Source organism: Fusarium falciforme, chromosome 6, assembly GCF_026873545.1.
Source record: "Fusarium falciforme chromosome 6, complete sequence".
Classification (NCBI taxonomy): domain Eukaryota; kingdom Fungi; phylum Ascomycota; class Sordariomycetes; order Hypocreales; family Nectriaceae; genus Fusarium; species Fusarium falciforme.
The window spans coordinates 1,699,774-1,718,930 of NC_070549.1; the positions used below are offsets into that span (position 1 = coordinate 1,699,774).

Sequence of the window (19,157 nt, forward strand, 5' to 3'; positions counted from 1 at the left end):
AGCCACTGAAACCGCCTCATCAGAAACTAATCACGACAGCATTAGCAAACGGCGGATTTCGGCAAGGATTCGATTTTTCCAAAGAGTCACGTCCAGAGCAGGCGATTTATATCCTGCTCCTCGGTGAATTGTCATCTGGCCAATCACATCGGCTCGGCATAGCGCGGTGAATTGAAAAAGCCGAACATCGATGAATGCGTCCTCCATCCTCGTCATCTCGAGGATGCTTGCGAGTTCTTCCTCGCCACCCCCCATGGCACGGCATTTTGCATACATACACCCTGGCTTCCCCATCTCTCGGCTGATTCTCCTGGCCTCTTTGTGAATTCACCGTTCTTTTTCTCGCTGATTTTAACGGCCGAGAGAGATATGGCGCCCTCCGACTCTCTGTCGCTTGCCCCTCACGGCATCTTTTTCAGCGAATCGTTACGAGAAGACGATGGAGGATCTGCTTCTTCTCAGCAGCAGGAGGTCTTTGCGTTTCCCGTGGGGGAGGCCTTCGCCTCCGGGGATGCCTCTGGTGGGACCGCCGTGCCTCCGCCGCCGCCGCCCGCCGCCAAGCCCGAGAAGAAGCGGCGGCGGCCGGCACTCTCGTGTGAGCAGTGTCGCCGGAGGAAGATCCGGTGTGACCGGAGCCTTCCGTGTGTCAACTGTATCAAGGCAAAGATCTCACCGTGCACGTACGCTCCGACTCACATCCCGGCTTCACGGGCAAGGAGGACCACTGCGGGCCAAGCCGGGGGCGGAGACGTCCCGGCGAGGTCGGCCCCCGTCACCAGCACTCAAGGGCACTCCCCTACGACCAATGCTCGACCGGGGAGATCCCCTTCTAGTGTTCAGAGTTCAACAATGGGATCTGCCTCAGGGGCATCGACGGTAGATGCCCTAGCTGCGAGGGTACGAGAGCTTGAGCAGAAACTCGCAGAGACTTGTCACATCACACACCCTGCTGAAGACAAATTGGTTGAGTGTGAGCAGAGAGAAGAGGAGGAACCGGCACCGATGAAGGGAACTGTATCCAAAACGAGGTTCTTTGGCCAGAGCCATTGGATGAACGGTGCAGACATGGTAAGTTAAGCTCACTCTACCTTCATGAGCCTCACTAATATCTCATAGTTCCCCAATATCCTCAATGTTCTTCGCAATGCAGAAGTTCGAAAGGTAGAGCCTCACGCCATCTTTCTTAAATGCAAGACCCTTGCTCGCGCCATCAAGGCGCACCGGCTCAAGCCCATCTCATCAAACAACCTGGGCAAGACGATCCCTGAGCGTCAACTCGCCGACCAGCTTGTCGACGCCTACTTCCGCACCTTTGAGGGTGTCGTCCGTATTCTCCATGGGCCTACATTTAGAGCCGAGTATGAACGGTACTGGCAGAATCCCGATGCTGCCAGCGAAGTGTTTGTCATGCAGCTCCAGCTTTGCATGGCCATCGGGGCAACCGTTTACGACGACATCTTTAGCCTCCACTCTGCCGCCATGCAGTGGGTGCATGAGGTTCAGATCTGGCTCATGCTTCCTCCCGAGAAGAGCAGGATGACCATCGCCGGAATCCAGATCATGTGCATGCTGGTCATCGCCAAAGCGTGCTGTGCAGTTGGACAGGACCTCACATGGGTGTCAACGGGAGGCTTGATCAGGCAGGCCATGTACATGGGTCTTCACAGGGACCCGAAGCACCTTGGCAATATGTCTGTTTATCGCTCCGAGATGCGCCGTCGCCTGTGGGCAACTATTCTCGAGCTCAATCTGCAATCCTCCTACGATGCTGGGGGGCCGCCACTTCTCTCCTCGAAGCATTACGATACGAAACTCCCTGCTAACCTCAACGACGACCAACTCAGCGATGAGCCAGACAGCAGCAGACAGCCTACCAGCAACCCGGAGGAGCTAACCGACATGTCGGTCCAGCTGGCACTGATCAAGTCTCAGCCCCTCCGCCTCGCCATCATCAAGCACGTCAACGAGTTCCGGTCCAAGGAGTCGTACCCAGAAACCCTGCGTCTCAATTCTGAGCTGACAAAGGCCTGCCGCACCCTGACAGAGACTCTCGCCGCTCTTTCGCAAGCGCAGAGGCGCAGCTCGAGGGCCATATTCAACCAGTTCCACAGCGCCCTCATCCAGATGTTTACCTACCGCTGCTTCCTATCCCTTCACCAGCCCATGCTCGCCCGCTCCGCTGAGGATCCGACATATTACTACTCGCGCAAAGTTTCGCTCGACTCATCTCTCAAGCTCGCCCAGATCTGTGGTTTGGCGACACCTCGGTACCCTGCTGCACCCCCTGGTGCGCTCGACCCGACGACGTGCTTCGACAGGCTCATCACCAACGGTTCAGGGGTCTTTCGTATTGTCCCCGTGCAGACACTCTTCTCCATTGCCCTCGAATTCATCAAGAAGAAGGAGGAGCAACGTGAGAGTCTGGGTGGGATGCCTCCCATGGGCTGCAGCGAGCTTCGAACCGTTCTCACTGCTGCTCAGGAATGGTCGCAGCGGCGTCTGCGCTCAACTGAAACCAACATCAAGGGGTACTGCTTCATGACGGCGGGCATAGCCCTGGCCGAGGCCATAGAAGTGGGCATGTCGCAGGAGGAGATTGATCGGGTCGTCATCGACGCGGGCGCCAAGGCCAGCATGAGAAGCTATGAGCTGCTCAAGGAGGTTGCGGAGCGTGAAGGCGTGCCCCTGGACGATAACGAAGAGGGGATGGTGCCTACTGAGGCATCGACGGTCGAAAGCATGGAGGGCATAATGGACATGCCGTTTGACTGGATGGGAGACTTGGAATGGGACGCCATGGGTGGGTTCCCTTGGTCAAAGGGCGCTGTGGGTATGCCGCAACAGATGGACTCGGTCGATCCATCTGTTGTCTCGCAGTTCTAGGCTAAGTACTTGAAGCACTGGCTTATTGGAGTTTATAACCATATTAATACTAGACTGGCCATGGTTATGTAGGTTGCATTTGGTTTTGAACTTGGGGGTGGGCAAGATGGAGTGGAAAGACTGGTAATGGCGTCCTGGCGTCCGGCATATGATGATAGAGGATACAAGACCAATCACTGCTCAGTAAACAATCAATACCCAGACATATAAATCTCAAATACATATACACAGAAGATTTTCTAGTTATATCATTTCAGTCATGTAAAGTGTTGAAATCTGAAAATTCGATTGTCCAAGTCTAGTTATAGGGTATCTCCACAGAACCTCCTATGGTTAATGTCCAACCATCTACGAAATAAAGAATATTTCACAAAGGTTTATACTTTCAAGTATACAAGATATAATCTAAATCATCATTCATCATCCCTTTCATCAACCTCAGCTCCATCCTTCTCTTGCCACCCCTCTCTCGGCTTCGCAGCCTTTGCCAAGAGATTCCGTGTAACATCTACCCTCCAAATCTGAGGCCCAATCTCCTCATCATCCGTGCGATGCGTCTCTACCCATGTCCGGATCTGGCCCCGTACTTCCTTGTTGCTAGTGATGGTAGTCAGGCCTGCTGCCCACCCGTACATAAATATGGACAGCTTGGAGCTCTTAAAACCACTGCTGCGTGCTACATCCTGAGCGACGCGGGGCAGAGTTCCTTTGGAGACGGCATCTGTGACTGCATCCATTTCCCAGGACTCTTGCAAGATAGTGACGGGGACCTGCACGTCGGCAGGCAAGGTATGGATGGAGAGCTGCTGGAAGCGCTGGCGAATCATGTCTGAAGACATGTTTCGTATCTCATCGTCCCATGGGACTAGTAACCTCCCACGCTCCCGCTCAGTCTTGGTCCCGACAGTCTCCAACACTTCATGGAAGTGAACCGCAGCCTCCCAAGTGCAGACGAGCTTGCGCCCTGCTAGCACTGGATACAGTGTGCGAGCCATCAGTCCACCCTCGTGGCTATTTTCCTCTTCAATTTGTGCCCGCGTTGTCCGTGACTGCCATGGCTGAGGCTGAAGGTCCGTATGTGTTAAGTCCGAGATGAGGTCAATCAAGATGGTGTGATCAAGGTTTACCGTCGACGTTATAGACGCTAATTCATCGCCCACCAGCTTCTCCAGAGCTTCATCCAAGGGAGGAGGAGGAGCTGTAATGAAGGTACTGTCCTGATCCTCGATGATAACCTCAACTAAGGGATCCATGTGTTCCAGTTGATAGAGGAAGATGTCTAATTCTTCCTCCCCACGACTTAGGTTGGAGAGAACCAGTCGTATCCGGGGAAACTGATATTCGTGGCGGTTCATCCTTGCAGCTGCAACTAACCGCCGCACAAATTTTGCAAGAGGGGTATCCTCCCACTCATCGTTGTCGACCTTGTCACCGAGTTCGTGGTCGCCCCATCCCCAGCCGCAGTCAGTCATCTGCCGGGCAAGACGGTCAGGGGAGATAGCCTTGACAGCGAGCCACTCACGTCCGCCTTCGACAACGTCCACCTCAACACGACCTTGCTCTTTCAAGAGACGATGCATCTTTTGCTTTTCTTGACCTGCAATGTCAAGCTTTGCAACTTCGCGTTTTCGTCCGTCCTTGGATGAGCCCTGGAAGGCCTGGTTGACAGCGACGAAACCACCACATCGCTTAAGCCGATCCCATTGTGCAACGCTGCGGTTGACCACGTTGACACTAGCGTCGAGTTTCCGATCTTGAAGGGTGAGTTTTTGAGCGTCAAGACTTGTACTTGACAGCTCATTCACAAGACCGTTGAGAGTCTCATTTTCGCGCTGTAGGGTTCGAATGAAAGTCGGTAGCCCAGATGATGCGACGGGTCTAGACTTTGCTTCCAGTCTCTTTACGAGAAGCTCAATCTCGTTGATGCTGGTAACAAGGAGACGGGAGTGGCTCCTTGCAGACTCGAGCATCTGAGATTGACGCAGGACGGTTTCTGGGTCGACATTTTGTTGAACAGCCGCTGAGGATTGATAGTTTTGGACATCTAGCATGACGCGTACCAGATGCTAGATTTCTGTGAGTTGGACATGAAGGTAATTTCGCCAAATTAATTTGGAGCAACAGGCAACTCTATTCGAGAATAGAATCCTAGGCTTCCATGCGAGATTCCACCGATGTCTGTATGAATCTTCCATCCATCTATGGAGAACGCAGGGGTCCAGTTGGTTGGCTGCTCAGCCTCGTGTGGCTTGAGGCTAACGGAAAATCGGGAATTGGCAGTCCCTGGATTACAGTTAAAGACACGCGTGCGCCTGGCCTGTGATTGGTCAGCTGGCAGGGCTATTGGGGGATCTTTTCGGGGCCGGGGGGAGCTCATTTTTGGCGGAGCCTCCACTGGAAACGCTGTCCACTTCGTAAAGTACCATCCCTAGCTCTGAGAGCCAGCGTCGAGAAGGCCAAGAGGAAGATTCAAGGCACCAACATTTCCTGGCCTCGTTTGTTTATTTTGTTTATAATCATCTCGACTTGAAGAGAAGAGGCAAATTTTACTATTCTGCAGGTCATTCTTTTTAACCTCGTTGTGTGCATACGCAATATTCCGTTTCAAACAGACAGAGGTTCGTGAGCTCTAGCTCGCCTCTCCCGCGCCGCCGCCGTCTCCTTTCTTTAATTGCCCCGTGAGAGCGACGTCAACCTTGCAACATCCTCCTCCTCCCCCTCGACCCGACTCGACCATCTCGACCTCGTCCGTATTCCCTTGCCGAATGGCCGCTGGTCCTCGCTGCGCTCCCTCATGAGCTCCCTCAAATTCGTCGTGTCCTCGCTCGAGGCCATTGCCTCGTCCAAGGATGCCCAGCGCAACAAGCAGCTGGCCGAGTCCACCACAAAGGCCCTCGATGCCATCAAAGAGCAGGACCAGCTCCCCGACCCCGAGATAGTCTTCGCTCCTCTGCAGCTGGCCTCGCGATCTACCAATGTCCAGCTTACCACGACTGCCCTCGACTGCATCGGAAAGCTTATTTCTTACTCATACTTCTCCGTCCCGGGCAGCCCTCCCGAGGGAACCGAAGAGGGCGCCGAACCTGCTCCCCCCCTGATCGAGCGAGCCATCGATACCATCTGCAACTGCTTCCAGGGCGAGACGACCGCTGTCGAGATCCAGCTACAGATTGTCAAGTCCCTGCTTGCCGCTGTCCTCAATGACAAGATTGTCGTCCATGGCGCTGGCCTCCTCAAGGCCGTGCGCCAAGTCTACAATGTCTTCCTGCTGTCGCGGAGCACCGCCAACCAGCAGGTCGCACAGGGTACCTTGACGCAGATGGTCGGTACTGTCTTTGAGCGTGTCAAGACGAGATTGCACATGAAGGAGGCCCGTCTGAACCTCGAGAACCTAAAGCATGGCTCTAGCAATGTCACCTTTGACCAGGCCGACTCGACCAACGGCGCCCATGATGGCCATGACCGCGACGACTCGCCCGCTACACCGGAGAATACTTCCGCCTCTGAAGAGCCCTCAGAGAGCGCTGTTAAGCTCACCCTGAAGGATCTCGAACATCGCAAGAGCTTCGACGACTCGAATCTTGGAGATGGACCTACCATGGTCACCCAGCTCAAGCATCATAAGGAGACAGATGCTTCAGTCTCTGACCACACGGGACACGATTCTGGGTCAGCAGAAGATAGCGAGGTGCTGGACGCCGAAGATGAGGTCTACATCCGCGATGCCTACCTCGTCTTCCGATCCTTCTGCAACCTGTCCACCAAGGTTCTGCCGCCCGATCAGCTCTACGATGTCCGCGGCCAGCCGATGCGCTCCAAGCTCATCTCCCTCCACCTCATCCACACCCTCCTCAACAACAACATTGCCGTTTTCACTTCGCCCTTGTGCACGATTAAGCATTCTAAAAGCAACGAACCTACGAGTTTCCTTCAAGCTATCAAGTTCTACCTCTGCCTCAGCATCACTCGCAATGGCGCGAGCTCGGTCGACAGGATATTTAATGTCAGCTGCGAGATCTTTTGGTTGATGCTCAAGTATATGCGAGCCGATTTCAAGGTAAGTTTTTGTCGGATCAGGCGCACAACTCGCAAGTAGCTTACACAGATTACAGAAAGAAATTGAGGTTTTCCTCAACGAGATCTACCTCGCCCTCCTGGCCCGGAAGACGGCGCCCCTATCTCAAAAGCTTCAGTTCGTCACTGTGCTTAACCGACTCTGCGCCGACCCCAAGGCCTTGGTCGAAATCTACCTTAACTACGACTGCGATCAGACCGTCGACAACATTTATCAGACCATCATTGAGGATTTGTCCAAGTTCTCCACCACCCCTATCACGATCACCACTATCCACGAGCAAGTGTATGAAGAGATGCGGGCAAAGACGAACCCAGCAAGTGAATGGCAGCTCAAAGCGACCTTGCCACCCCCTTTGACTGTTGCCCACATCGCCCCTCACCAGGAGCCTGAGCCCGACTACCCCAAGGAATACGCCATTAAGCGACTATCAATTGAGGCATTGGTTGAGACTCTTCGGTCCTTGGTGAACTGGTCGGCCCCGATACGGGGCGATGCCGAGCCCGCGCGGAACGAAAACACTGACAACAAGGCGTCGTTGGATTACATCAGACCGTCTATCGATCCTAGTATCAACGATAGCTCCTCCCGTATTGAGACGCCTCTTCCACCATCTACTCCCATACTCGAGGATGACCCCGATCAGCTGGAGAAGGAGAAGGCGAGGAAGACGGCCTTGACAAACGCCATCAGGCAGTTCAACTTCAAGCCGAAGAAGGGAATCAAGCTGTTGCTCCGTGATGGTTTCATCGCAAGTGAAAGCCCCAAGGACATTGCCGAGTTCTTGTTGAAGGAAGACAAGCTCGACAAGGCACAGATTGGCGAGTACCTGGGTGAGGGTGACCAGTTCAACATTGACACCATGCATGCCTTTGTCGACACAATGGAGTTTGCTAAGCGGCGCTTTGTCGATGCTCTGCGCCAGTTCCTCCAGTCCTTCCGTCTGCCAGGTGAAGCTCAGAAGATTGATCGCTTCATGCTCAAGTTTGCTGAGCGCTATGTCCTGGGCAACCCCAACGCGTTTGCCAACGCCGATACTGCCTATGTCCTCGCCTATTCGGTCATTCTCCTGAACACCGATCTTCACAGTGTCAAGGTTGCGAAGCGCATGAGCAAGGAGGAGTTTATCAAGAACAATCGCGGTATTAACGACAACGCCGATTTGCCTGATGACTATCTCCTAGGCATCTACGATGAGATTGCAGCCAACGAGATCGTGCTCAAGAGTGAGCGCGATGCAGCGGCGGCGGCTGGCAACGCCCCAGCTCCATCTGTTGGCATTGCTGCGGGTCTTGGTCAGGCTCTGTCCAACGTTGGCCGAGATCTGCAAAGAGAAGCATATGTGCAGCAGTCGGAAGAGATTGCCTTGCGCTCCGAGCAACTGTTCAAGAACTTGTTCAAGAGCCAGCGCCGGAACGCCACCAAGAGTGGCCCCAAGTACATCGAGGCAACCTCATTCAAACATGTTGGACCCATGTTCGACGTGACTTGGATGTCCATCTTCTGGACCCTCTCAAGCCAGATTCAAAAGTCTCATAATCTTGAGGTCAACAAGCTGTGCCTGGAGGGAATGAAGCTGGCTACCAAGATTGCCTGCCTCTTTGACCTTTCCACCCCCAGGGAGGCGTTCATGTCAGCCTTGAAGAATGCCACCAACTTGAACAACCCGCAGGAAATCCTGGCCAAGAACATTGAGGCCCTCAAGGTTATCCTTGAGCTGGGACAGACTGAGGGCAACGTTCTTCGAGATTCTTGGAAGGACATCTTGATGTGTATTAGCCAGTTGGACCGACTGCAGCTTATTTCAGGCGGCGTGGACGAGAGTGCCATTCCCGACGTTTCCAAGGCCCGTTTCCTGCCTCCGCAAAGGACAGAAACTTCAGACTCGCGGTCTTCGACCCAGTCCAAGAGGCCTCGGCAAAGGTCAGGCACCGCCGGATCCAAGGGCTTCTCAACCGAGATTGCGCTTGAGAGTCGCTCAGACGAAGTGATTCGCAGCGTCGATCGCATCTTCACCAACACGGCAAACCTCACCGGTGAGGCCATGGTTCACTTCGCCAAGGCTTTGACTGAGGTCAGCTGGGATGAGATCAAGGTGTCAGGGTCCAACGACTCGCCTCGAACGTACAGCTTGCAGAAGATTGTCGAGATCAGCTACTACAACATGGATCGTGTGAGGTTCGAATGGAGCAATATCTGGGATGTTTTTGGCGAGCACTTCAACCGAGTGGGATGCCATAACAACATGAACATTGTCTTCTTTGCTCTCGACTCGCTGCGTCAGCTGTCGATGCGCTTCATGGAGATTGAGGAGCTGGCGGGTTTCAAGTTCCAGAAGGACTTTTTGAAGCCCTTTGAGCATGTGCTTGCTAACTCACACAACGTCACGGTCAAGGACATGGTTCTGCGATGCCTGATCCAGATGATCCAGGCCAAGGGAGATAACATCCGCTCAGGCTGGAGGACCATGTTTGGCGTCTTCACGGTGGCGGCCCGTGAGCCATACGAGAGCATCGTCAACCTGGCTTACGAGAATGTCAACCAAGTGTACAAGACCAAGTTTGGTGTTGTCATTTCTCAAGGCGCGTTTACCGACCTCATTGTGTGCTTGACCGAGTTCTCCAAGAACCTCAAGTTCCAGAAGAAGAGTCTGGCAGCCCTCGAGCTGCTAAAGTCTCTGATTCCTGCCATGCTCAAGACACCCGAGTGCCCGTTGTCGCAAAAGTACAACAAGACGGCCGCCCCAGAGGGAGCTCCCAAGTCACCCGAGATCAAGCGATCTCGATCAAATACATCGGTCGAGGAGGGCTACTGGTTCCCTGTACTTTTCGCCTTCCACGACGTCCTGATGACAGGCGAGGACCTGGAGGTGCGTTCAAATGCTCTCGAATACTTCTTTGAAACCTTGCTCAGGTATGGTGGTGACTTCCCATCCGAATTCTGGGATATTCTGTGGCGACAGCAGCTCTACCCCATCTTCATGGTGTTGAGGTCTCGACCAGAAATGACCAACGTTCTCAACCATGAGGAGCTCTCAGTTTGGTTGTCGACCACTATGATCCAAGCACTTCGAAATATGATTACCTTGTTCACGCATTACTTCGATGCCCTGGAGTACATGCTGGACAGGTTCTTGGAGCTCCTCGCGCTCTGCATCTGCCAAGAGAACGACACCATCTCTCGGATTGGAAGCAACTGCCTGCAGCAGCTGATCTTGAAGAATGTCACCAAGTTCAAGCCTCAGCACTGGAATAAACTTGTCGGTGCTTTCTGCGAGCTGTTTGAGCGAACTACGGCGTATCAGCTGTTCACCGCCACAGCAATCAACTCAACGGCGTCGATAGAGCCTCCACCCAACGGACTCGATTTCTCCAGCACTCCGCAAACCGATGTTCCAGTGGACGAAAAGTCGCTCAAGATTAACGGCAGCGAGGAGGCCGACGATGACTCGATCGCGCCTCCATTGTCTCCCCGACAGGCCGAGGAGGACTTGCGCACACCGACCGCAGAGAGCCCCCAAGCACCATTGGAAGAGTTCAAGCCATCATCGAACCTTCAGCAGCAGCCGATTGTTGTGACAGCAGCTCGGCGACGATTCTTCAACCGAATCATCTCCCGCTGCGTTCTTCAGCTCCTCATGATCGAGACAGTCAATGAGCTGTTTAGCAACGACACGGTCTACACACATATCCCATCGACTGAGCTCCTGCGACTGATGGCACTGCTCAAACGATCCTTCCAGTTCGCTCGCCGCTTCAACGAAGATAAGGAGCTCCGAATGAGGCTGTGGCGAGAGGGCTTTATGAAGCAGCCCCCCAACCTCCTGAAGCAGGAGAGCGGGTCTGCTGCCACATACATCTCGATCCTCTTCCGCATGTTTGCGGATAACGCACCGGGGCGACTGGAGAGCCGGCCTGACGTTGAGGCTGCTCTGGTACCTCTGTGCAAGGACATTGTTCACAGCTACTCTACTCTGGAGGATGAGAGCCAGCATCGCAACATCATTGCATGGCGGCCGGTTGTGGTTGATGTTTTGGAGGGTTTCGCGACGTTCCCCGAGGACGCCTTCAAGACACACATCCCTGACTTTTACCCCTTGGCGATCAACCTGCTCATCAAGGACCTCACTCCTGATTTGCGAGCGGCGCTCTTGGTAGTGCTGCGACGAGTCGGAGAGGTTGGCCTTGGAATCGAGGGTATGTCCCGACCTGGTGACGATCGACGGGACAGCGTTGTGAGCCGGACTACGGAAGGCACAATTGCGGATCATGAGGCGGACGCAAGGAGGATGCTGTAGGAGCGAGTCCCTCGGCGGCTGCTGACTGTGAAGGGGCGCGGGGCGTTGGATGGAATAATAGAGAATGTTGGTTTTTGATGGCATTTATCTAGATAACCCCAGGTTGTCCAAGACGGCGGTAGGCCAGCCTGGGGGGTTTTGTAGTATGACTTATACCGGATGTGACAATATATGCATGTTTTATGTGGTCGAGTTTTTAAGATGAATACCTGTATCTTTTCCGTTCCGTGTCTAACTTCATGCCATTTTCTTGGGTATCATACAAATTGGTTCTCTCTAGTCTTTAGTCAAGTATCTGGCTGATGTACCTAGCCAAGGGCACCGCTTCCTCCTCAACTGTCCGATCAGGAAGTCCTCTCAGGGAGGCCTTGAGCTGATCATCGCGATCAGCAGCCGTCTTGACTAGATCGCGCACAACCTTGTCCTTGTCCGCCGAGTTGCCCGCGACCCGCATGATGCTCACAAACGTCTCGTAAAAGTCGATGAGACTCAGGTGCATGAGCATGTCCGTGGTGTCAACCATGGTCAACGCAGCCCACTGCAGCAGCCCGTGACCAGCCGGTTCAGCAGTTGCATCAGGCAAAGCGAGAATGTCTGGGAAAGGCGTCGTGGATACGGCGCGGGGGTTGAGAGCTGCTAGACGTGGGAGGATGCGTAGGAGCCGGCCTTGGGCGAGGGTTGCCTGGCGGTCGATTGTTTCGGGTCGACAGAGAGTGGTGATAAGAGTGATGAACTGACGGTCGAGGAAGAGGAGGCGCCAAAGACGTGCGTGACCAGGTACACGGCGCTTGACGAGTTCGTTGCCCAAGATGCCGTTGGTCGCAGCTGATACGCCGTTCACGCCCTCACCTTCAACGATGACATCGCAATCTGTCTCTAGTACATCGCCCAAAACTCTTGCGGCACGTTCACCGACCCCGACATCTGGGCTGTCGAGCCATCTCCGCACAACCTCTTCAACAACATCAGGAATGGTACTCAAGATGGCGGCATCACCGGGAGTACGAGCTGCTTTGTGGATGATGGCCAGAGCGAGGAGGTTTGCGCCAGGAAGGGGAGAGCGCAAAGCGGCAAGAAGAGATGGAGGGTCCGCGATGGTGAGACAGCGGGAAAAGTTTAGGGGAGAGAGGAGTTTGATGGCGAGTGAGAGGAGGGGGGTTGGATCCTGGGTTGTCTGCTTCAGGATTGTTGTGAGAGGAGGGAGTAGAGTTGTTAAGAGGGGAGGAATGTTGGATTCTAGCATGGGTTAGCAATTTGAACGATAGATAAAGGTACTTGTCGATCATGGGGAGAGTATAGGATAGAAGAGACACACCATTTAGCTGAAGCTCAACGTCGTCAAACAGCTTGGCGTTGAACGGCGTCGCTGGATCATTCACCAGCTCCTCAAGATGCGCCTGCAACTCGGAAAGGCCCGTGACGGGCAAGGTTCCATCCTGCATGTTGTACTCAGGCACGAGTCTCTCCGTCATGATAAAACTCTCTTTCGATGTTGTATTTGTCAAAAGTCGTGATGTATTCTCTGGTGTTGTTCTAGGCAGGGGAGCTATGTAAGCTGCAAGTTGACAGGCACACTGCGGGGCATTCGTCATGGCGGAGGAAATTCCGCTCCCTTCAGGTTCCTTGGGCGGCCCCCGCAAAAAATCCATTCTGCGTCAAACCTTCAAACGCGGACATACTCATCTTCGCAACAACAGCTTATAACCATTTTACGCTCGACTTTTTTTTTTGCTTCAACTCTCCAGTTCTGTACAAGCTTGCGCGATCTCATCAATGTCTCGAGGCGGTCGAGGAGGTGGCCGTGGTGGAAGAGGTGGTGGGCGAGGTGGACGACCTAATGTGCCTTGGGATACGGGTGAAGAACCGGATGCGCGACCTTCAGAGCTATTTCCTGTGCGTATATCCCCAATATCTCCTTGCTAAATGATAGAAGGAACGCACTTTGCTGACATGTAATAGCCATATGTCGTTCCGACCGCTAGACAACTCGCGACAACCGAAAAAGCCGCCGTACAACACCTACTCCTCCTCCGGCGACAGATCCACGGCTCTCCTCTATACACCTCAAAGCGCACAGCTCTCAACGACCCGACAGCTCCAAGAAAACACTACGGACAAGCCCAGGCCAATGCCCGCTTCGGCGTCAAGAGCAAGGCCTCGCTCGACCCCTTCACCGCGGTCCCCACCTACTCGCACAAGTTTGTCCGCGAGGAGCGCGCTCTGCCAGACTGGTCCAACCGCCCCGTCTGCCGCGAGCTCTTCCCCAGCGAGCTGTACGACACCATCGACGCGGCTGCGACCACGGGAGGATTGGGCGTCAAGGGCTTCAAGCGCCGGAAGCTTGAGCTCAGCAGCATCAGCGCGCTGCCCAGCGCAGAAGAGGCGTTTGGTCTGGCTGGTGACGGTGAAGATGAGATGCAGGGCAAGAACTTGTTAGAGCGTCTACAGGCTCTTAAGGAGGAGGAAGGCGACGAGATTGCCGATTTAGACGACGAAGAGGCCGCGGATGAGGATGATCAAGATGAGGTGTACGACGATGAAGACGCGGGCGACTACGATGCAGAAAACTACTTTGATAACGGCGACGAGTTTGGAGACGACTACGGAGATGACGGCGATGGAGAAGGGACGTTTTAAAGAGGCCAAAGGACAACAAAAAAAAAAAAAAGATAAAAAGCGACGGGGTTTTTTGTATACTTACTTATCACGGCATTCAATCGGTTTGATACCCACGCCCCGCGATCCTTCCAACGGGCGCGAGAGGCAGAAGAAATAATGAGAGTTTCATCACAGTATGGCCACTGAAGTATGGCTTCACTGATAGCTCCAAAACCGGAGGATGACTGATCATCTGCTTTCTTCCATGGTAAAATGTCCAATTTGTGCTCACCCTACTCCCAGTCTTTCAAGCCCTGTCAAAGTTTTTGTGTTGTATATTCGTACATGTCATAAAGACGCCTCCTTGAAGAATCTTGCTACACTCCACAACCATACACACGGCCTCTATGACCAATCCCCCTTATTCTCGAAATCGAGCTCTCGCGATACCCAATATATTGATTGATTGATATTACCTCCCGACAATCTCTAACCAGCACGCCCCCTTCTCCTGTACGCTCAGGCATTCATGCTCAAACCATACACTCCGCTGTCCACAATACCCGCTTGAAGTCGAGACAGTCGCTCGCGCGTGTCGGCAATCTGCCCAGCCTGGTAAATAATGGCATTACCAGTATCCCGCAGCGCCAGCAGCACCTCGTTCAGCTTGTCCTGCACCACGATGCTCGTGGTGCTGCGATCGCGCAGGGAGCGGATCTGCTCGTACAGACCGTTCTCGACGCCGGGCATATCACGCTCGATACTGCCGCGGTACTCATCGAGGCGGGCCTTTGACTTTTCTATGTCGTCGCAGATGCGGTTGAAGTAGGTGATGAGATCCTGCGCATCTGCGTGCGTCGACGCGGCGTCGCCTCCGTTCGAGTTAGCCGTCGGGGCCTGGCTGGCAAAGAGGCCCGTCTGGTGGTAGTGCGCCGGCAGCTTGAGGTTGTCGGCGCCGCGGAAGCACAGCCGGGCATCGGCCGCGTTCTTCCGTGTCTGGTCATGCAGATTCTTGACGGTGTTGACGTCGTTGTTGAGGGCCGCATCGACGATACGGAACTTGGACTCGACAAAGCTGACATCTCGACCGAGCTGTTCAATATCCTTTTCGTGCTGTGGCATGAACTCTCCAATCTCGTCCCGCATCTTGATCACCCTCTGGATGCCCTTGTCCAGCAGCGCAATCTCATCTTGTACCGGCTTGGCCAAGTCGTCGAAGCGTGTGCGATGGCGGATGTTGTCGTAGTTGATTTGGACGGCCGATACCTGAGCCGCCGGCTGGCCGAATGTGCTTGTGTTTCTGTCATGAGTCAGCCAGACTGTCTGTAGCTTGAAAGTTAACAAACTTACTGTGCTGTTGTAGTCTGCTGAGCGGGTGCAGCACCTCCAAAGAGACCACTTCCCGCTGGCTTCTGACCACCGAAGAGACTCGTCGTGCCTGTGGCGGGTGCCGCCTGAGCAGTAGCAGTGTTTCCAAACAGACCGCCTCCTGCTGGCTTCTGACCCGTAGGAGTTGGTGTGCCTAGTGAAGTGGCTGTGGTGGTCGCGGACAAGAGACCTCCAGCTGGGGTCTGTTGTGTTGCAGCGGCGGGGTTGCCAAAGAGACCAGTTCCGGTTGCCGCAGGCTTCGCAGCTGTGTTGCCAAACAGGCCTCCTGTTGTGGTCGTGGTCGTCGCAGGGGCAGTCCCAAAGAGACCGCCCGTTGCAGGCGCAGGAGTCGCTGCTTGGGTGTTTCCAAACAGGCCGCCACCAGTTGAAGCTGTAGTGCTTGCCGCTCCGCCGGAAAGACCCGTCCCCGTCTTTTGCGCGCCGCCAAAGAGACTTCCCGCCGTCGACATGGTGCTTGCTCCGGCTGGCGCTGTCGTGGTGTTGTTGGGGGTATTCGCAGCTGAACCGAACAGAGTGCCGGCAGCTGAAGGCTTCGAAGCGGTGGCGCCGCTGTAGACAAGAGGAAAGCGCACCGGTCAGCAAAAGTGAAGGATGGTTGAGGTCTTGAGTCGGTCGCTGGGTGGATGCTTTGTTTGGTTTGGTGTGGAGCTTACAAGGCGTTGGCCGCGCCGGTGTTGATGGTTAGACCGCCTGCTGGGCCGCTTGCTGAACGGGTCAATGACATGCTCAGGGCAACAGAAGAGGCTCCTTGAGCAAGCGCGACGCTGTCTCGGAGGCTGGATTCACGCGACACGACCGAGTTGCGAGGCTGCGACAGGGTAAAATGTTCCAAGCTTGAGAGGCCTAGCGAAAGCTGTTTGGGTCTGGATTGGCGCTTGGACCAGTTGGGCTTAAGGTGAGCGTCGGTCAGTCTCGGTCAGTACCTGCAGTGACGGTGAAAGAGTCGCCCGGAGAAATTTCGGCGCGCCGGGCAGCTCATGGACCTCGAGAGCTTGGAGCTTGACGTCTTTGTACATATATACACCCAGCTTGCAACCACTCTTTTCTTTCACCACCCACTTTACAAAAGAGTCTCAATTTCTCGTCTTAATGGTCGCCAACATGGATATCGACGAGGACGACGATCTCTACGTGCCTGAGGAGCCCAAGGCCCAGGGCGCAACCCCAGACGACAAGCCCAAGGCAGATGATCTTGAAGAAGGTGAAGAGGAAGATGAGGGTGCGGCCATGGACGAGGATGATGACGACTCAGTGGGTTCTTTGCTACTCCATACCATACACATTCTCTAACACGCCATTGTAGGATATTGATATCATCACCGAACGAAAAGATGGCTCCAAACCAGCTCCTCCTTCGTACGTGAAACTCTGAATGCGCCGAGGAGCAATACTGACCGGCCGACCACGTGAATAGCCAATCCAAATATAGCGATATTCGGAATATTCCTCAAAGATCAGCCTCGAATGACTCGCCGTCACAATCAGCACCTGTCAAGAAGGAAGGCGAGTCGCGACAATCCAGCTCGGTCAACGTTGCTGCGCCCAGCGCCGACAAGACCTCAGCCGCTGCCTCAAAATCCACGATAGACGTCAACGCGATTCCTGTTCACGCTGCTTCAGGGAAGCCCATCACGCAGGTTAACATTGACGAAGGTTAGTTGAAGCCCCCTCCTTGGCTCCATGTCCAAGACTAACATGACGCGATAAAGATCTCCCAGAAAACGACAAGCCGTGGCGTAAGCCTGGTACGGACATCAGCGACTACTTCAACTACGGCTTTGACGAGTTTACCTGGGCACTCTACGCCGCCAAGCAAGAGGCAGTTCGAGGCGAATTCGGCGCCGATGTTTTTGCCCAGAACAATAAGAAGATGATGGACGAGTTCAACATGATGATGATGGGCGGCATGGCCATGCCAGGTGGTGGTAGCGGCGGCAACTCGGCTGCTGGTATGCCCGGAATGGATGGCATGCCCCCTGAGATGCAGGCAATGATGCAGCAGATGATGGCCTCGGGCATGGATCCAAGTCAGATGGACCCCAGCCAGATGAATGCCATGTTTGCCGGTATGCAAAATGCTGGTGGTGCTGGAGGACAAGGCAGCCAAGGAGGCCAGGGAGGCAACTTTGGAGGTGGCTTCGGCGGGAACCAGAGCAACTTTGGATACGAACAGAACATGTCAGGCGGAGGTGGAGGTGGAGGACGGGGAGGATTCGGCGGAGGTCGTGGACGTCGTGGAAGGTGGTGATCATTGCCACTGCAATCGTAACAATATGGACTTTGTCGATTTACGGATTGGGGAAACCTGGCGTTGGGGCTTGTTGCCGACAGGCATGGGACGATGATAGAATGGCCATGTTAAGGGCCTAACTGACTCAGGTGAGAATATCACTGAGGTACAGACTTGAATAGCCGTCTCTGAAACATATTTCTGCCTTGAACTTGTTCTCCTAGTCCAACCTGACCTCTACAACTTTAGCTGGCTCAGTCTTGCCATCTACAGGAGTCGCATTGCCTCCAGCTGTGGCAACGTAGAGTACCTTCTCTCCTTCACCAAACACACACGCCGTCGATCCCGCAAGTGTCATGGCCTTTGACTCTCCTGCGACTGTTACCACATCCCCTCCACCTGATGGAATTCGCGCCACGGTGTTTGTGACATTGGTACACACGTAGACAGTTCCATCGTGTGCCACGACGAGGTCATCAGGGACGACTCCCGAAGCAAGCGTCTCCACGGGACCTGCAGACTTTAGTTCATGTGTGACGGGCATGCGGTACACCGAGTACCGGGTCGTAGTGGTGTAGTAAACGTAGATCTGCTCGGCCGTACGATGGACTTTGAGACCGTTGATGCCAAACTGAAAAGGCGCACCGGCAGGTATCTCCATAGTCTCATCTTCCAGTGCAATATTGTACGTGCCAGATGTGGCGTCGAGCTTGTACACCTTGCCGCTCAAACAGTCTGTAACCAGGGCCGTGTTCTCGTCCCACGTTGCCATGCCGTTGATCATGGCAATCTCAGGTGTGTCGGTCACCTTGGTAACCTTGGGCTCCTGACCCGTCAAATCTGCGAGCCACACACTGAAGCTACCCGCCTTGGCTCCTGTGTCGCCCGTCATGTCATAGATGCCAGCGCCGATGGCAAACACATCTGGACGCAGGGCGCAGATGCCTGTGAGCGCCTGCGAAGGGACATCTTTGGGGAGTGGAATTCGGAACAGGAGAGAGCCGGAGGAAGTGATAGGATCAACGGCCCAGACTTCAGGAACATCAAGACGTGTTGCTAAGATGGTGCCGTTTGGCCGGATGGAGATGTTCTCGAACCATGTTGGCTGCGAGGAAAGCTGAAAGAGGGTTCTTGTTGAGGCCATGATGAGAGGATTGATGCTTGCGCGTCATGTAGACAGAGCGAGAGGCTATCCGAACCGAGCGCAACGTCATGATGAGGGTGTTTTATACATGACTACCTCCTCCATTAGGGCGCTTACATGCCTTAGCTTAGTCGTCTTCCTAAGAAGCCGATGTCAGCATCTTACAGAGTTGGCCAGGATCTACTCCGTAGCCCGCCAATAATATTTCTAGCCTCCGCCATGAAGCATCACATCTTGGAGATGCAGGTTAGCATGTTTTGCCAAAATCGTCACCAGAAATCGAGCCCCCGGAGACAAGGCCCACAGCTCCGACAAGTCCGCCGGGTGTGTGGGGCAGTTCACGGAGCTGAGGCCGATTTATAAGGCCGGGCGCCGTGGAAGTCCGGGAACCCATCCAATTATGTGAAATGCTGTATACAAGCAACGCTGAAAAAACATGTCAGAATACATATGTAGCAAGCTTTGATTAGGCATTATTTTGGAGATCTTGTCACATCTGTAAAGAACGTCTGAGGCAAAGCGATTCAGTGTGAACAATCGG

The 19,157-nt window shown here is 54.2% G+C and overlaps 8 protein-coding genes across 8 annotated transcripts; 4 read left to right on the forward strand and 4 right to left on the reverse strand.

The window, feature by feature from the left end:
• Positions 1-345: 345 nt before the first annotated feature.
• NCS54_00807600 (Zn(2)-C6 fungal-type domain-containing protein) lies at positions 346-2,883 on the forward strand (the record flags this gene model as incomplete). Its single annotated transcript, XM_053153475.1, has 2 exons — positions 346-1,068; positions 1,117-2,883. The coding sequence occupies exons 1-2, from the start codon at positions 370-372 to the stop codon at positions 2,881-2,883; spliced, it is 2,466 nt and encodes an 821-aa protein (XP_053009450.1). The 5' UTR covers positions 346-369.
• Positions 2,884-3,296: 413 nt separating this feature from the next.
• Positions 3,297-4,934, reverse strand: NCS54_00807700 (Hypothetical protein; the record flags this gene model as incomplete). The annotated part of the gene is made up of 1 exon (XM_053153476.1): positions 3,297-4,934. The coding sequence occupies one exon, from the start codon at positions 4,932-4,934 to the stop codon at positions 3,297-3,299; it is 1,638 nt and encodes a 545-aa protein (XP_053009451.1).
• Positions 4,935-5,608: 674 nt separating this feature from the next.
• Positions 5,609-11,255, forward strand: NCS54_00807800 (Hypothetical protein; the record flags this gene model as incomplete). Its single annotated transcript, XM_053153477.1, has 2 exons — positions 5,609-6,940; positions 6,996-11,255. The coding sequence occupies exons 1-2, from the start codon at positions 5,678-5,680 to the stop codon at positions 11,253-11,255; spliced, it is 5,523 nt and encodes a 1,840-aa protein (XP_053009452.1). The 5' UTR covers positions 5,609-5,677.
• A 283-nt stretch (positions 11,256-11,538) lies between these two features.
• Positions 11,539-12,775, reverse strand: NCS54_00807900 (Hypothetical protein; the record flags this gene model as incomplete). The annotated part of the gene is made up of 2 exons (XM_053153478.1): positions 12,571-12,775; positions 11,539-12,491 (listed from the first exon to the last, which is right to left on the reverse strand). Exons 1-2 carry the CDS (start codon positions 12,725-12,727, stop codon positions 11,539-11,541), a joined length of 1,110 nt encoding a protein of 369 aa, XP_053009453.1. The 5' UTR covers positions 12,728-12,775.
• A 253-nt stretch (positions 12,776-13,028) lies between these two features.
• NCS54_00808000 (DNA-directed RNA polymerase III subunit) lies at positions 13,029-13,892 on the forward strand (the record flags this gene model as incomplete). Its single annotated transcript, XM_053153479.1, has 2 exons — positions 13,029-13,148; positions 13,215-13,892. 2 exons carry the CDS (start codon positions 13,029-13,031, stop codon positions 13,890-13,892), a joined length of 798 nt encoding a protein of 265 aa, XP_053009454.1.
• A 480-nt stretch (positions 13,893-14,372) lies between these two features.
• NCS54_00808100 (Hypothetical protein) lies at positions 14,373-16,053 on the reverse strand (the record flags this gene model as incomplete). The annotated part of the gene is made up of 3 exons (XM_053153480.1): positions 15,896-16,053; positions 15,204-15,791; positions 14,373-15,153 (listed from the first exon to the last, which is right to left on the reverse strand). The coding sequence occupies exons 1-3, from the start codon at positions 15,964-15,966 to the stop codon at positions 14,373-14,375; spliced, it is 1,440 nt and encodes a 479-aa protein (XP_053009455.1). The 5' UTR covers positions 15,967-16,053.
• A 278-nt stretch (positions 16,054-16,331) lies between these two features.
• On the forward strand, positions 16,332-17,490 carry NCS54_00808200 (Pre-mRNA polyadenylation factor FIP1; the record flags this gene model as incomplete). Its single annotated transcript, XM_053153481.1, has 4 exons — positions 16,332-16,493; positions 16,546-16,598; positions 16,657-16,895; positions 16,952-17,490. 4 exons carry the CDS (start codon positions 16,332-16,334, stop codon positions 17,488-17,490), a joined length of 993 nt encoding a protein of 330 aa, XP_053009456.1.
• A 202-nt stretch (positions 17,491-17,692) lies between these two features.
• Positions 17,693-18,616, reverse strand: NCS54_00808300 (SGL domain-containing protein; the record flags this gene model as incomplete). Its single annotated transcript, XM_053153482.1, has 1 exon — positions 17,693-18,616. The coding sequence occupies one exon, from the start codon at positions 18,614-18,616 to the stop codon at positions 17,693-17,695; it is 924 nt and encodes a 307-aa protein (XP_053009457.1).
• Positions 18,617-19,157: the final 541 nt, after the last annotated feature.